We start from the raw sequence: 12,967 nt of genomic DNA, 5'->3' as shown, positions 1-12,967 counted from the left end.
AGGTTAGGCTTAGAGATTACATGACTGGCCCAGAGTCACACAGTGAGTTTGAAGACTGAATGGGAATTTGAACCTGGGTCTCCTGCATTCTAACCATTACACCACCCTGGCTCTCTGATGTTTTAAATATACCTTTATAGGTGAATTTAGGCAAATGTAGCTTAAACTGGTCTAGAATACTTCCCCCCCTGTTGGTTTTTTGGAGACATGTTTGTGAGACAGTGATAGTCTTGTAACTAGATCCTAATATATAGATTCAATGTACTTTTGAGCAAACCATTTATTTATACATGGAAATATCTGAATGCTTTGTGGATACCTCCATGGCCAAGCATTTTTGTGAAAATGTGTGAAATACTAGCCAGAGTGAATGGAAGGATATAGTTAATTGTAGATTATCTGGGGCGTGATCTGTTGAATCCATTAGAATGGGTTCTGTGCTTGCGCTGAACCCATTCTAATGGATGTCAGCAGATCACTACCAGACCATCAGTTACAGGTGAGCAACATTTTTATCTGGGGCATGATCCGTTGAATTCATTAGGATGGGTTCTGTGCAGGTGCAGAACCCATTCTGATGGATGTCAACTGATCACTATCAGATCATCAGTTACAGGTGAGCAACCTGCTTTTCATAGTTGTGCTGTTTTATAGTGAGGTTGCATTATAAGAACATATTCATTACACGAGAAATAATAAAGTTTACTTCTTGGTATTGTCTCAGAAGTAATGTGTAATTTGGGAGATAATTAATTTGATAGCAACTCAAGTTCTACTCCAGTTCGTTGTTATGTCAGGATTCCCTGAACGTTAATCCAGATCTTCAAAGCAAATTTCTACAACTTTTCAATTGTCTTGTCTCCTTGGAAGTATTTTCCACGATCTAATGGCAACTTAAACTAATTTTATCCTGTTCTCTCAAGCCCAGAATTGATGGTTGAGCAAGGCTACCACTTTACTCAAGATATAAGTACAGTGAAAATGATTTGAAAGATCTCTTGTTGCCCTAATTGTGCATGTACTTCTTTAATGGCCTGGAGGAAGCTCTGAAAAAGTTGTACTGCCCATTTCTAATTTGGCAGGGGGCGGAAATGTTCACCCTACGTCAGGCAGGCACGCGCGCCTGTTGGGCACACGCGCGCCAGCTACTTCCAGCCGGAGAGCAAACAGGGTGGCAGGGACATACGCTGCCGCCACGTAGGACTTGGGAAATACTGGGCGGGCGCCAGTGGGGGAAAAGTGGAGGGAGGGGTAAGTGTACCCTCCCCTGCCCTTAAAGTGCTACCCTGCTGCCATTGAGCCACCCGCATGTGGTTCTGTGCACATCCTTACACCCTACATGTAATCCCTGCATCAGCTTTATAGCTGTGTTCATTGGGTTTTTGTAAGGTAAAGGATGAACATATATGTATTTATATATTTTCCCTGCTCCTTTCTCTACATGCAAAGGGTTCCCCATAAGGGCATAATTTCTGTTTCTTCTCCTTGCTTTGATGTGCATAGACACTTCGTCACATCATTACAGAGGAAAGGAGGCCTGTGAAAACCTATATCCATATCTAGCCCTTTCTCCTTTGTTCATTTGTTCCAAGGATTATTTTCTCTTCCTAAAGCAAAGTTCCTTACAAGTTGCATCCTATTTAGTTACTGCTAACAGTGAGTGTCAAAATGCACAAGATTTTAATGAGTGAAATACAGCTACAAAGGTCCATTGTAACATGTAACATTGGACCTCCAATTCCCAGTAGTACGCTGAGTGTCTGTGCATGCATGTTGAGAGATAGGAAAGCATGATTCTGTTATATTCCATGTTTATATAGCCTTCTGCCCAAAGATTCTGTGCCTACTCAGTAAAGGATTGTATCCTATATATTTCTCAAAATGCAAACACTCTGTCTAGTGTACAAGGGACAGGCAGGATTGGAGGTGATCCAGCATTTGTATGTATGCATGCAAGATAAGTTTTGAAATTATAACCATTGTTAGGAATGTAAAGTGTTGTGTTTAAAACAAACAAACAAACAAACAAACAAACAGACAGACAAAAAAACCCTGTAGTTGAACTGAGTACATCTGTGTACTCAGTCATCACTGATGATTGGGGCAGCTCCTATTCTCAATAGCTAAATCAACTTACTAGAGAAAAATTTGCAAGACAATACTGCCCTCTGTCCAGTCCCTTAAGGAACTACACTTTGATAGACATTGGTGCCCAGAATGGGGAAGGGGAATTGTGTTTCCACATAAAGTCACAAAGTACTGTGATGTGAACCTACACACCAAATCAGGTGCACAGCTCAAAGAGAGTAGTATTACAACCACCAGAAATGCTTTTAACCTCCAAAATATGCAACTATTCAAACTGATTGAATCCGTTTTTTATGTGCAGATAGAGCTGCTTTTGATATTTTTGACGGTTGATTTAAAAAGCTGTGGCTTTCATGGTTACTGTTTATTACTGGATATCTAATATGCATGTCTAGTGGTGAAACTGCTAAAGTAAATGTTTTAATTTCAGCTTGATTCCCTGTTCTTTTTCTGTGAACCCTCCAGAAAAAGGAAATAAGTAAATTAGAAAAATATGCATTTTACTCTCCAAAAATATTTCACTACTATGTTCTTTATCTCAAATGTTGGTTAATTTAAATTTGAGTGTGATTGTGTTGTTTGAATTTGGTTCATTTAGCAACTGTTAATTGGTAGTAATTAGAACCTGATTAAATTTTCTTATTATGGTACATACATAAATTCATAATCTCCCTTCTCTCTCCCTCCTTCTCCACCCTTATACTGAAGACGGTGGGCGGTGCAATACAAGATAAAAATCCTGAAATGGAGAACAATGTCCCATCTGATCAGGAGAAAAGCCATTCAAACAATAGCATGCTGTATGAAAGGAAGTTAAGCAATTCCAGCTTTTGTAACATCGAAGAACAACACCGTGCAGTGTATGAGATGGTGCAGCAAATTCTTTTGTCTACACGAGGTTATGTCAACTTTGTCAATGAAGTATTTCGTCAGGTAAGTATGTCTAAAGCCACCTAATGGCACAGCGGAGAAGTAACCTGGCTAGAGAGCAGGAGGCTGTTGGTTCAAATCCCCGCTGGTGTGTATTCCCAGAATATGGGGAAACTCCTATATCTGGCAGCAGTGATATAGGAAGGTGCTGGAAGGCATCATCACATACTGCGCAGGAGATGGCAATAATAATCCACCTCCCCCACCCCCAGTATTCTAACGACACCAGGAGTTGAGTAGTGTGCATGGTTCGGTTCGGGCACAATTGAAAAGACCTCCGGACTGGTTCGGCATTCCGGCGGTCCAGATGTTCAGAAGGGCGGGGGAGTCTCTCTTTAAGGGTGGTGGTGGTAGTACTTACCCCCCCCCACCGCTCTTCCCCCTCTAGCACTGGTGCTTTAAAAAATCTTCTTGGGGCGGCAGAGTTCCTCCCTGCTGCCCCTGCCCCCGTCATCGTTCGTCAAGCCTGCAACGGAGAAGAGCTAGCGGTGCGCATGCGCCCTTCGCAGCGCACATGCTCATCTCCACCGCTGGCGCGCGCATGCCACACACATGTGGTGTGCGCGCGCCAGCGGCGGAGACGAGTGTGCGGGCCGCGAAGGACGCATGCGCGCCGCTAGCTTTTCTCCGTTGCAGGCTTGACGAACGACGACGGGGGCAGGGGCGGCAGGGAGGAACTCTGCCGCTCCAAGAAGATTTTTAAAAGCACCAGCGCCAGAGGGGGAAGAGCGGCGGGGGGGTATGTACTACCCCCCCCTTAAAGAGAGACTCCCCCCAGTGCCGGACCACGCTTCTGTGGTTCCGTGCACATCCCTAGAGTTGACACCAACTTGACGGCACAACCTTTCCTTACCTTTAAGTGTCTAAGGACAAAGGATATTTCCAGACAGAGAGGTTTTTTTGTAGAAAGTTGAGTGAGCTTGTGCAATAACTGCTTGCAGAAGTTAATCTTGAGCTATCTGCACCTAGCAATTCTTGTGCTTCTTAATTCTGCTATTTTCTTTCTGCACCTAGGCAGACATTGCAGGTTGCAGCCCCTCTTTGTCCCTCCCAATTTCACCATTCCCTAAGGTGATTAATGTGTGTTTGAATAAAAAGCAACAGATTTTATTCTGTTATTTAATTTTTGTTGTTGTACAATAGCGCAGTTCTGTTTTACTGTACTTCTGGCTTACTGAAATTCTTCAGAGTTTCCCACCAACAGACAGACAGACACACCCCTCTTGAAACACCCATGGTTGCTGAGGTCTTAAACTTTTTCCTGGAATCTCACTGAATTGTTTGAAATTAATGGAGCTTGCTTCTAAGGAGGCATGCATTAATTGTCCTGCTGGGATCACCATTTCATCTCTTTTATTTATTTTTTAATCTTAAATTCCTGCAGTTTTGATTACTGCGTGCGGTTGAGTGAGAATAAGTTCTATAGTATGTGTATATATATATGTGTGTGTGTGTGTGTGTGTGTGTGTGTGTGTGTGTACAAACACTTGTGTATATATATATATAAACACTTGTGGCGGGGAACTGAATAAGGGAGTGGAGGAGGAGGAGGATTATTTGGTGTTGCAATCTTAGGAAAAGAGCATGGAGGGTGTTAAACAATAGGAAATCTCTAAAAATCTTATAGCCACTTTTTTTTTTTTTTTGGTCACAATGGAATGAAAACTGGATGCAAGGTAGACCCTTGTGAGGTCATTGTACTATAGAATTTTTTACCAAAACTCAAAGAGTTTTGATCCAGCCACATGTTAAAGTTGTGAAGTTTGACTTTTGGTCATTTAAAACAGAGGAATGAGATTAAACAATGTAGCCCACAGCCACTCCTTTGAAGTGACTAAGTCTATCTCCTAGTTCTCTGCAACACTGAATAAAGAACAATAGCAACAATCATTTGGAGGGATGCAACAGAGATGTGGGGTTGGGGTGGGGGGTTTGGAGAAAGATAGAAGGCTAAATATTGTAAACTGCCCAGACACATGAGTTTTGGGTGGTACAGATGTGAAATGAATAAAATAAATAAATAAATGGGGGAGAGGGATAAAACTTTCTTCTAGAGCAGTAGTTCCCAACCTGGGTTCCTCCAGATGTTGCTGAGCTATAACTCCCATCATTCCCAGCTACATTTTATTATGGCTGGGGATGATGGGAGTTGTAGTTCAGCAACATCTGGAGGAACCCCAGTCCGGAACCTCTGCTCTAGAGTGCTATTCTGCAAGAACAGTTAAATCAAATCAAATCAAATGGGATGAAAGATCATAATGTTGATTAACTGGTCTGGGAGAGTAAAAATGGATCACACAAAGTGAGAACTGGAAGAAAGGTGCACTCAGATGTGGAAGTGAGGGGACTTGTGGGGGTATACCCTTAGGAGCCAATCCTCCCATATATCACCACCTATTCAGGTAAGTGCTCCTCTACGGGTTGCACTGTGACCATTCACCTTTTCCTTCTTGTACAAAATTTTGCCCTGTGTATTCAAGTTAGAGGAAAATGGTATTGAAAAAAATGCTTTTACTTTTTCATGGATATGATGGTCACTTATGATTTTAAAAATAAATTAAAATCTGAAAGGGCTGTATATAATCTGAACTCCCAACAACATCACCTGTAGGGTTAGAAGTGAAGAAGGTAGAATATACTGTATATCTGGAAAGTTCCCCCAAAAGCTAATGGATTAGGATAATAGATGGAAGGAACATGGCTAGGATGCCCTCTTCTGATATACAGATGAATTATGGTCAAAACAGCAGTGCTGTGACACTTTCTTTCTTTCTTTCTTTCTTTGTGCGATTTATATATTGCTTTTCATTAAAATAATCTCAAAGCAGTTTACAAGATAATTAAAACAATGCATAATTAAAAAAATAAAAGTACAAATAATATAAATATAAAAATAATATCTCTATTTAAAAATTTAAAAACCCATTTAAAACAATAATACATAAAATGCAAAGCAGGAGCAGTAAAAACAATACTTTCATTTAAAAGCCTGGGTGAAGTGCCATATCTTTACTTGTTTCCAAAAAACTGTCATGGGGACTGAGAAGTGGATACCAGCCGGGAGAGCATTCCAAAACCTGGGAGCAATGACTGAGACGGCCCTTTCCCACTTTAAAGGTTTAGAAAATTGTTACACAGAAAAAACAGGTTGCTTACCTGTAATTGATGATCTGGTAGTGATCCATTGCATTCATAATAGTGGATTCTGTGCCTGTGCAGGATTATTCGGGCAGAATTGGTTAGCTCCTTGTGGCGCCCTGCACATGGTGCGGTTCCATTATTTTCGGCAGTTAGGCCCTTCTCTTCTCAGTTCCTTGAAGACCGTCATGAAGACATTTTTATGTTACGGTGCAATAAGTCTGTTCTCTCCCTCCTCCCTTTAACTGCAGTGAGGTAGGCTTGTTGGGTCTTATGAATACAACGGATCACTACCAGATCATCAGTTACAGGTAAGCAACCTGTTTATCTGGATCATGAACCGTTGCATTCATAATAGTGGGTGACTGACCAGCTGTCAGTTGAGTAGATGCAGAATTTAAGAAATTGTATACTGGGTAATCCTGCGTTTGTTTCTTGAGCTCCAAACCCAGAGCCTTAGCCATCTCCAATATCTGATGGTGGTAAGAACACATCTTCTCATTTGGAGATATTTGTCCTGGGGCGTATCTAGGGTAGGGCAGACAGGGCACGTGCCCTGGGCACCACTTGAAGGGGGCGCCATTTTTTAAAATTAAAAAAATGGCTGCTGAAAACAAAATAGCCACTGCGCATGCTCAAATTGCCTCTGTGAGGCCCTAGGCCATGCCAGGCCTTGCAGTGGCCATTTGAGCATGCACGGCAGCCATTTTGTTTTCAGCAGCCATTTCTAAAATATATATTTTTTTAAAAAATGGCCACCGCACATGCTCAAATGGTCCCTGAGAGGCCCTAGAGGCCAGCGGGGGGAGAGGGAACCTTTGCAGACCCCCCCCCACGGCCTTTAGGAAGCCCCCAGAAGGGGCTACAGGTATTTTTTTTAAAATTAATATAATATAAGTCACTACACATATTCAGTTTGGCACTATGTACAGAGAATCAGGGCTTGTGAATACTGAGCTGAAGCTTATGAGCTAGAATTGTATTCATTTGCTCTTACTTTGCTTCTTGTGATAAGTGAGTTAAATGTGATGTCTTAATAATATGGCTATTAATGGTGAGTTTGTATTTGAATCAGTGTGAAATCCTTAGTATTAAGGCCCACTGGGAGTTTCTTGCTCTCTTTCTCTCATTTTAACTGTCTTTCTGAAATACTAGAATATATTCCAAGCAGTGACACAGTTTACTCTGCATATCCTTTAATTATTTTCAGAGTATCTGGGAAAAGTTAAATTCTCCATTTATTTTTTAAAACTTATGTAATAGTGATGCTACAACGCATAGTAGAGAATTAGACAGGCACTTCTGTTTAGTTTTCCAAATACACCTCCACATAGTATTTGGGTACTTCATGAGCCCCAGCATACTGAAATTTGTAGTTTTCCGGCATTTTTTGGTCTGGCTACGTCCACTGCTAAATAGTTTTTGAAATATTAAAAGATTAATGAGCTTGACTTGTATTTTTGAGCTGATATTATGGTAAAGTTATCTGAAAGATGGGTGTCAGATGTTTGGACAGGGGGCGCAATTTCAGTGCTTGCCCTAGGTGCTATTTTCCCTAGATACGCCTCTGATTTGTCCCCAGTACAATCTTCACTGGTGGATCATCAGGGTGTTTGGATGACGCAGAACTTGCCGTTGAGGTATCTGATTCATAATCATCTGTTTGGCCTGTCGTTTCCTCTTGAGTGGTTGTGGTCATTTTTGGTTTGGGTGCAAATTGAGTCTGAGTTGTTGCAGAAGTTGTTGATTGTACTACCATTTGAGTAGGTTGAGTCCTTACTAGTGGATCATGAAGCTTATCCACTGTCTATGTAGCCATAGGAGTGCACTGCCTAGGGAGTGCTGGCACCTCCTGAGCTTGTGGTGTGGCCCTTTCTCTAGGTGGAGTGATCTGTGTCAACATCATATTGGTGGTTTGTCAATGGGCCTTCCAGAGCTTATATTCATAGTAATCATATGGAAGCCCCAGTGACCGAGGCTGTGTGTGTGTTCTGTTGTCTCCTCCAGCCCCAGACATTAAGCCGTGTGCCATAGTGTAATCCCTTGGCATTCTCCAAGTATGTCCAGTCACGCCCTGCACAGCAGACAACATGCTTACTGTCGTGTGTGGTTGCAGTGGATGGAATGCTGCGGAGATCAGTGTTGTCTGAAATTGAGGTCATGGAGACATCCCCGGTGTGTTTGGGAATGAGGCATCATCCAGATCCCCATCATTGTCTAAGCCCTGAGTAATAAAGCCTTGAAATGTAGAAGCAGATGGTGTGCTTTCACTGGAACCTAGGAGATGCATTAGACTTCAAGCATCTCCGGGCCCCAGAGCCTTTTCCATGTCATCGGTATGATGATCGATATTGAGGGTTACCAGCGAGTGGGAAGCAGAAGTTGTGTCCTGGTCTCTCAGTGCTGAGGGAGATGGGGATTGCGCCGTTGTCGGTGCCGGAGACAAAGACTTGATGCGGAGGCATCATCGTAGATGTTCTCCAGTGTCGTGGGGTAAATGTGTCCCCAGTGTCGGGTCCGTTTTGAGGTTGGGGTGGAGAGCCAGAGATGTTGATCCTGAGGAGAAATCCCTGATACTGTTTGCAATCCCAAAGGGGACGGTGTCAAGCAAGCCGTCTCCGATGTTGAAGTGGTCTTGGGCTTCAAGCTCTTGTCACGGTGTTTCTTAGGAGGTGGTTCGTCATTGACATTGTGCCCCTTGCGTTTCGATTTGTGCTTCCTTTGATGTACTCTCAGACGGGGGCTTAGGCTGCTTGAAGTGTAGAGCCAATGTCGGAGCTCCCATTGTCAAGGATTGAGACTGCCTCTTTGACGCAGTCCTCAACACCAATATCGACATGGTACTTGAGGTTTACGGTATGGGTGTTTCCACTGGAGACCATGGCATTGGAGTTCCTGGTCTCATTACATCCTCATATATTGCAGCCCTCAAATGGAGCGCTCGGTTCTTCTTAGTGATCTCTGTGCATCACACATGGGTTTGCGCCTGCGCAGAACCACCATTCGGAAACTTCTAGATCTTTACCATATTAGGAAAAATGAGTGAGAAGCCCAACTTCCCTATCCGACAGACTACCACACTCCCTCAGTCTTTCATTGACTGTCACAGTAGCTACACTTCTGGTTATCTTCTCCAGCTTTGCCACTGTTTTGTGAACTATTTGTTGATTACTAGGACTTGTTCCCCTATCTGTTTATTTCTTTGTTTTTTCCTGTTTATTTCCTTATATTTCCTCCTGTTCATTTTGCGTTTTGATTTATATCTGGTTATCTCCCTTTCGTTTTCCCTCACTTGGCCACTTATGGCCACAAAGGTCTCTTTTAAAAAGTGCTCGCAGTGCTCTGTGAAGCTTCCCTCCTCCGATGGACACTCCTTGTACCTGGTGTGTTTGGGAGAGGCACATCGCACGGATTTGTGTGTGATTTGCTGAGGCTTCAAGAAGCAAGCCTGTCGTATTCAGGCTGCCTGCCTTCAGGTGTACTTGTGGGAAAGGGTGCTTTCTAATAGCTTCTCTGTGGCTGGAACGTCGGATACTCTAGTGCCTGCCTCACTCTTCCCCCCTTAGTTGGGAGAGTTGGAGTTGAGAGTGGCAATGCAGGCGGCTCACGAAGCACCCATTATCCTGCACGCAGCACTGGCATTTCCCCTTGCTCCCCTTGCCCTCTTGAGACCGAACATACTGGTACCAAAGACGCCTCTCCTACCCCTTGTGGAGGCTGCGGTCCCAGCTGTTCTTCCTCCCACCACCACCAGTCTGCTGCTGAGTGAAGAGTCTTTGTTGCCAACGTCCTCTTGTGCTAAGAAAGGTCTTGTGAGACCCAAGAAGGGGTGGAGCTTATCTTCGGACCAACAGGCAAAACATTGAAGGCAGTGAAACGGACTGCTGCTCCCTTGCCCACGGGATGGAGCTTGGTGCCGATGTCAGAAGAAGAAAAAGAAGGCTAAAGGGCTGGTGCCCTCTGCCCCACCTGCAGAGCAGACGCAGGGGGGAAGGAAAAAGAAAACCAAGCACTTAAATCCTCCAGCTGTGCCTGCTTCACTTCTGCCTCTACCTGTGGACGCTAATGACCTTGACTCTAATCCTGAGACACAAGCCTCCAGAAATGACCTGATTAGCCCAACTCGACGCCTAGATCTAGGGCTTCGAGAAGTAGAAGCCCAAGTAGTTAATCTAGAAGATCTAGACAAGAGACGGAGGAGCTGCTCTCGGGGCTGGTCTTCCTCACCTAAGAGGTGTCACTATTCACCTGGGGCGCACCCTTACAAGCTATCCTCGGATGAGGATTCGTCTCAGGGAGGTGATGATCCAGATGTGTCCTATGAGGGTCCTTTTCAGCATTATCAATTCCCAAGGAGGCATTACCTGCCATTCTGTGACTACTGTGCACCTGAACACCACTATCCTTCCTTTCGTGCTCACTTACGTTATGGGTATAAGGAGGGACTGTACTTTGACTCTTATTATAAGCCTTGCGGTGCCCACCACAGGACTAGATCCCGATACAGATCGAACTCTGCATCCCCCGACTGTCCCAGATCACGCTCCAGGTCTCAACATAGATTGGATCAGCCCGATGCACCGGGGATTCCTCAGCGACCAGCACAGTCACCTGCTGTACCACTTGTAGACCAATGGGCTCCGCAGTCCCCTCCATTGCAGGTCCTTCAGCCACCACAAGTCCCTGTGCCCAAGGACCCAGGGGATTCTGCAGAGGACACCAAGGGGTCAGAGTTTGAAGTGGCACCTGATACACCGCCAGGGATGGAGGACAGTGCTCAGGAACTAGTATAGGATCCTTCAGAGGACTCCTAGCATTACATGGAACAATTGGTCTGAATGGCCACTTGGTTGGGCCTTGCTGTTCACCAACAGGCGGATCAACTAGAGGATCCCATTTTCCAGCTTAAACTGAGTCTCATGTCTCAGTGGCGTTGCCACTGATTTCAACCCTGGCCCAAGTAATCAAAGTGTCCTGGGAAAAACCAGCTTCCGTTTCTGCCACCTCCAAGAAACTAGAGAATATGTACAGGGTGCAACCCAAGGACATGGCATTCCTGACAAAGCACCCGGTTCCGAATTCAGTGGTAGTGGAATAGGCCCAATCTCGCAAACGCTCGCTTACCGCTCCGGTGGATAGGGAGGGCAGAAGGATGGACTTCCTGGGCAAGAGGGTATATTCTACAGCTAGCTTGTTAGTGCGAGTGGCAAATCAACAAGCATGTTGGGCACGTTATCAGCATTTTCTTTCAGAGAAATTGGCACCCTTTCTTCAGCAACTCCAGCAGGAACAGAAGGATGCTGCGTTCTGTTTTCTAAATGAGGGCTTCCGAGTAGTGAAGCAGCAACTGCATTCTTCAAGGCATTTTGTGGATTGTGGTTCTTGCGCCATGGCATCTGCAGTGTCCTTGCAGAGGCATGCATGGCTGCGTTCTTCTCTGTCCCAAGAGGCTAGAATGTGCATAGAAGACTTGCCATTTGACGGGCAGCAAGGACTGATGACATGCTTGAGAGGGTGCAAAAGCTACGCACAACTGCGAAGTCAATGGGGTTTTCTCAGCAGGCTTCCTCTTCCTCAGCATCGACTAGGCGTAAGCCTTGGCTACTATCAGCCTAAGCAATCCTCATATTATTCAGGGGACTCCTTTTGTCAGCAGCACCGCTTACAGCAGCGCAGAGTACCCAACTTTGGCACAACTTCGAAGACCCAGTCTGCCCTTAAATTGAGGCCATCCTTCTCCAAATGACAATGATGGCCCTCCTCGCTTACCTCTGTCTGCCTTCTGCCAAACCTGGAGCGACATAACATCAGATTCTTGGGTCCTGGCCATTGTGAGGAATGGTACAGGATAGAATTCAACTCCTTAACCCCCATTCTTGGGTATTGTTACAATACCCCCATCTCGTGCCCTGCTGGAGGAAGTTGCATCCCTCCTAAGGAAAGGGGCCATTCGAAAGGTTCACTGCAATGAGACTTTGGGCATCTATTCCCAATACTTCACAGTCCCCAAGAGGGATGGAGGTCTGAGGCCTATCCTCGACTTACGGGGTGTAAATTACTTTGTGACATACAGACGGTTTCGCATGGTGACCATCCCTATGATCCTCCATCTCCTCTTCCCAGGTGCTTGGTTCGCTTCCATCGATTTAAGGGACGCCTATTTTCATATTTCCATTGTGCCTCACCATCGCAAATATTTAAAGTTCCGTGTGGGCCCCCAAACATACCAGTAATCCGCCCTCCCCTTCAGCCTGGCCTCTGCTCTCATGTATTTACCAAATGCATGGCGGTGGTGGCAGCCCACCTTTGACTGCGGAGGGTGATGGTCTATCCATATACAGTGGTCCCTCGACTTACGAACTACTCGACATAAGTATTTTTCGAGTTACAAACGGCAGTTTTAGATCCAGTTTTAGATGTGGTTTTTTCGACTTACAAATTTTTAGATGGGGTTTCCTCGACTTACGAATTTTACATGCGGTTTCCTTGACTTGCCTGCCTGTTTACTGCCTGTTTATTCTTGAAAAGAAATGTTCCTGTGCAGTTTGCAAGCCTTACTGGGGGTCTGGGTCTTTTTTCTAGGCTCCGGAACGCATTAATCCGTTCCCAATGCATTCCTATGGGAAACCGCTTTTCGACTTACGAACTTTTCGACTTACAAATGTGCATTCGGAACGGATTAATTGCGTAAGTAGAGGGACCACTGTATAGACAACTGGCTTCTCGTAGCTCCCATAAGAAGGCAACTAGTGGGGGATATAGAATTGGCCCTTTGTCTGCTTCGGAGACTGGGACTGCAGGTCAATAAGGA

The 12,967-nt window shown here is 44.7% G+C and overlaps 1 protein-coding gene across 9 annotated transcripts in view; it reads left to right on the top strand.

Moving 5' to 3' along the window:
• The window catches only part of RALGAPA2 (Ral GTPase activating protein catalytic subunit alpha 2), a 343,889-nt gene that overhangs the window by 71,506 nt on the left and 259,416 nt on the right, over positions 1-12,967 (top strand). For all 9 annotated transcript variants that reach the window (XR_008306232.1, XM_053246348.1, XM_053246346.1 and 6 more), the window contains exon 10: positions 2,797-3,021. Coding sequence is in view for 8 of the 9 variants with exons in the window: in XM_053246348.1 (XP_053102323.1) it covers positions 2,797-3,021 (225 nt within the window). In the remaining variant the exon portion in view is untranslated. The remainder of the gene's footprint in view (positions 1-2,796; positions 3,022-12,967) is intronic.

This window comes from Hemicordylus capensis, chromosome 4, assembly GCF_027244095.1.
Source record: "Hemicordylus capensis ecotype Gifberg chromosome 4, rHemCap1.1.pri, whole genome shotgun sequence".
Lineage (NCBI taxonomy): Eukaryota > Metazoa > Chordata > Lepidosauria > Squamata > Cordylidae > Hemicordylus > Hemicordylus capensis.
This window is presented reverse-complemented; position numbering and strand designations above follow the sequence as displayed.